This window comes from Entamoeba nuttalli (assembly GCF_000257125.1).
Source record: "Entamoeba nuttalli P19 unplaced genomic scaffold asmbl_7233, whole genome shotgun sequence".
NCBI lineage: Eukaryota > Evosea > Mastigamoebida > Endamoebidae > Entamoeba > Entamoeba nuttalli.
Window position 1 is genome coordinate 1 of NW_008578504.1, and position 4,615 is coordinate 4,615.

Genomic DNA, 4,615 nt, shown 5'->3' on the forward strand with positions numbered 1-4,615 from the left:
AATGCAACATATCAAATAATACCTTAATTAATATAAGAAAATTTTCAATTAGACTATTTAAACGGTTTTTTAATGATTTCATTTATATTATTAAAAGAAATAAACAAATAAATGTTAAAAAGAATAAGAGATAAAATTAAATTTCTTAAAATTATAAATATAATAATATTCAAAGATTCTCTTTTATTTATACCAAAAGATATAAATAACTTCTATCTTTAATTTTTCTCGCAAACAATAATAAATCAATTAACTTAAAAATTGATATAACAATATCATTTGCATGAACTTTATGAATAATTTTTATTGAAGATCTTCATTTTAAATTGATGATGACGTGTCATTTATAATAATAAAATTAATAAAGAAAATTAACAAATAAAATTAAAGGAATTGACGAAGAAATTTGTCATAGAACTGAAAAATAAGTAAATAAATGAATTTCTTTAAGAATATCTTCTCAGATCCAAGCCAAGTTACTAAAGCAGTTATTGGAGATCCATTTGAGACTAAGTCACAAATACAAACAATTAATAATTCTACAATTCAATGTGAAGTTTCACAATCAGTTAGAAAAATTGATAGAACAAAAGGAACTACATTTACATATGAAACAAATTTTTATAAGTCAAATAAACAACAGAATTATCCACAATTATTAATTAAAAAATTAAAAAATTTAAATTGTCCAGCTTTACCTAAAATTTATGAAACAAATGAAAGTGGAAGTAAAGTTACAATTATTACAGAAGAAATGTATCCTATTAGTAATAAAATTAATGATATAAGAAAGAGTCCAGATCTTCTTATTTGGGCTGTATATAATCTTGTTCGTGGTGTTGATTATCTTCATACAAAAGGTTATTTACATGGTAATATAAAACCAACTTCTTTATATGTAACTAAAGCTTTAGAAGTTAAAATTTTTGGATTAGAATATTTAAGTGAATTTTCTTCATTAAATAATTCTCCTTTTGAGAATAGAATTCAGACAGATCCTCAAATTCTTGATGAAGTTTATTTACCACCTGATCCTAATAATTATAAACAAAACGCTCAAGGTGTTGACTCTTGGGGTGTTGCTGGGGTTTTATGTTATCTTTTTGGTACTCCAATTACTAAAAAATCTATGGTTGCTCAAGCACCATCTATTCCAGTAGAATTATCTGCTTTTCATAAATCTATTGACTCAGTAAATCATGTTGATAGACAGTCAGTTGCTTCTTTATTAACAATTCCATTTATCACTCAAAATAGATTTATTGCAATAATAAATACTCTTGAACACTTCTCTACTGTTGACGCCTTTGTTCGTGATTCATTCCTTCGTTCATTAGCTACTCAGTTTGATACTTTCCCACCTTCATTTAGACAATATAAACTTCTTGAATCCTTCCTTGAAATTATGAAAATAGGAAAGAATGAGTCAGTCACTGTCGTTGAACCAACAATGAGATTGACTACTAATATCTCTCAAGAAGACTTTGACTCAGACGTTCTTCCTACGATTAAATTACTTCTCCAAAATGGAACACCTATTATTAAATCTGCATTACTTGCACATGCCAGTTTATATGTTAATAAATTATCCGAGAATATAGTTGGTAATTATCTTTATCCAATGCTCTCTAAATCTATGGCACCAGAAGCAACAGGGTCAATGAAAGATGCTGCTGTAAGATCATTAGTATGTCTTGCACCTAAATTACCACAAAGCACATTAAATGGAGAGGTATTTAGATTTCTTGATGCTGCATTACAAGATCCAGAAAGTGTTGTTAGAATCAATACGGTTGTTTGTATTGGTAAAATAGCTAACAGATTTAATGATGATAAAAAAGCTAAATTAGTTGCATCTGCCTTCTCTAGAAGTATGAAAGATGGAGTTGCTGATATGAAGAAAGCAGCAGTAATAATGGTTTCACAAAATAAATATGCCATTGATGGAGCTGTTTGTGCAAAAGAAGTTATCCCATATTTATCACAAGCACTATTAGATCTTGACCCTCAAGTAAGAAAAGCAGCAATAGAATGTTGGGACGTTATTGCTATTATTGTGAGAGAATATGCTATGACATTAGATAATCCTTCTTATGTTCCTAAATATCCTAAAGAAGGAGATAATATTAGCCTTGGTATTTCTAATCAAAGTACGAATCAAATTCCTATCTTTAGTGGTCAATCTACTTCATTTACTCCTCAGTCTGCTGTTCCTCAACAACCAGCTCAATCTAACGTTACTCCTTCACAAACTACAGCCACTCCAACTCAAAAGGAGAATAACACTCAACCTAAACAACCAACTCAACAAAATAAGCCAAGCCAACCCAAACCAACTGTTCAAGCAGATGACTGGGACTCATGGGCTGCATCATTTGAGAAACAAACAAAGAGTAAACAACCACAAATTGCATATGGTGGATATACGTCTACACCTATAAACCAACCTAAACCTGCAACAAAACCTAAACCAGCTCCAAAGAAATCAAACAATGATTGGGGATTTGATTTTGACTCAGATATTGGAGGAGGAAATTCAGGAGTACCTTCATTCATTTAAACATGTAGAAGACTGAACTCAATACCATCAATTAAAAGCTTCAAATAACCTTTTAAGTTTTTAAATTTTCTAATATATATTCAATTAATCATATGCAACTTATAGACAAATTGGATCATCAGGTGATCCTCCCATTGTTTCTAAATGAGTAGAATATGTTACGTTCGGAAGAGTATCATCAGTTTGGGTTGTTGTAAATGTGTCATCATGTTGTTGGGGTTGGTCATAATTTCTGAAAACATTTGTATTACCTGTTCTGATTGCATTTTGAAAGTTATTTCGGTATGTATTACTTGAACTAATCGAATGAGGTTTTGTTGCTTCATCAATAATGTATTGTCTTTGTGGATATTGATATGCTCTTATTTGTCGATAATGTGGATTTGTTGATGATCCTATATAATTATATGGTGTATTTAGTTGATAATTTAAAGGTTGTTCATCAGGAGGAAAAATATACGATGGAGGTGGATAAAAATTAGGAGAATTTTGATAATTATAAACTCGTTGATGATATTCAGAAGTATTGTAAGGATAATGTTGAGGATTTGTCAGAGGAATTTCTTGACGTGGTGATTGGGTAGAATTATATGGAGATACATAATATAGAGGCATTTGGTTTTGTTGATTATACAATTCATTTCTTCTTTCATTAGGTAAATCCAAATACCCTCTTTTTTCAGGTATAAAAGGATTAGGTATTGGAGCAGTGTGCCTGTCATAATATGTTTCTTTAGGAGGATGTGTATTAGGTTTAAATTGAAGAGGTTTATCTCCAAACGGCTCATACTCTTTTTCTCTTTTTTCTTTTCCTTTTTTTAATAGTCGAAGTTCTTCTTCATCATCTCCCAATTCATTATTTTCTTCAACTTTTGGAAGTATTTGACCTTCTTGGGTTACAACAACTTCTTCAACATTTGGTTTATCTTTCATTTCTTTTAATATTGATTCCATTTGTTGATCAATAATTAAGTCACTCGGTTGTATTGGTTCAGAACATAATGGACATTCATAATATCCTGATTTTTGTGCAGTTTCAATAAATGATTTCATATCAAATGTCCTCAAATGAGAACATCTCTTTCCTCGTACTGGAATTTCAATAGTTTGGAAACTAATTGGACAACGCAATGATAAAACTTGTTGTTCTTCTATTATTTCATCATCCACATCATCATTATCTAAATCAACGTCAGGAACAAACTTACCATGAGGAATTTCATGAAGTAATTTATTTATGGTTTGATTAATTGTTAATGCAAGTCCTTCAAATAACACAACACGAGTATTATCATAAAGTGTTTCAACACTAATAATATTTTTTCCCATAAATAAGAAATCTGTAATATCAATTCCCTCAATAAATGCTGTTCCTTTCTTTGGGATATTACCAAAACAATTTGTACTAATTGTTTCATTATTTATTCGTATACGAATATTACTAGGGTGAATAACTTTCATGTCTTTATCAATAATTAATAACTGCATTCTATTCTTTTTGTTTGAGTTTTCAAACCTTTGAACAAACCTTAAATTTCTCTTTGTTTGAATGTCATAACTCGAATATATAAACGGTGGAAATGATACATTAATAGATAATGTTGACTTTGTTCCATTTCTTCTAACCATACTCTCATCTAAATCAATTGAACGTACATAAAAAGTAGGTGCAATAATACGTTGAATAGTTTTAATTTCAATTTTACCCTGTAATGACATCACCCTTTTATATTTTTTAGTTTTTTTTAAATCATTTGTTTTATTTTTGTAATTTTTAAGATCATTCTTTTGGTTCTAATATATAAATAACGTTTTCTCTTTTATTTTTCTTAAATCTTTTTTCTTAACAAAAACGAAAACTTTATCTAACTTATCAAATTTTGATTAACTCTTCTAATAAACTTAGAATAAATGGTTGCTACTTTTATTTGGCAAGAGCCTAAGTTATGTTCCTAAGAAATTGACTTATTTTTCATTAAAAAAGATTTATAAATTATGACCCAAATATCATTATAAAATGTGTTTTTCATTCAAAAAGCAATCATTTAAGAAGAC

At 28.9% G+C, this 4,615-nt stretch overlaps 2 protein-coding genes across 2 annotated transcripts; one reads left to right on the forward strand and one right to left on the reverse strand.

Annotated features, from left to right (window-relative positions):
- Nucleotides 1-436: 436 nt before the first annotated feature.
- ENU1_167470 (HEAT repeat domain containing protein) lies at nt 437-2,560 on the forward strand (the record flags this gene model as incomplete). Its single annotated transcript, XM_008861034.1, has 1 exon — nt 437-2,560. The coding sequence occupies one exon, from the start codon at nt 437-439 to the stop codon at nt 2,558-2,560; it is 2,124 nt and encodes a 707-aa protein (XP_008859256.1).
- Nucleotides 2,561-2,659: 99 nt separating this feature from the next.
- ENU1_167480 (SP-RING zinc finger domain containing protein) lies at nt 2,660-4,279 on the reverse strand (the record flags this gene model as incomplete). Its single annotated transcript, XM_008861035.1, has 1 exon — nt 2,660-4,279. One exon carries the CDS (start codon nt 4,277-4,279, stop codon nt 2,660-2,662), a length of 1,620 nt encoding a protein of 539 aa, XP_008859257.1.
- Nucleotides 4,280-4,615: the final 336 nt, after the last annotated feature.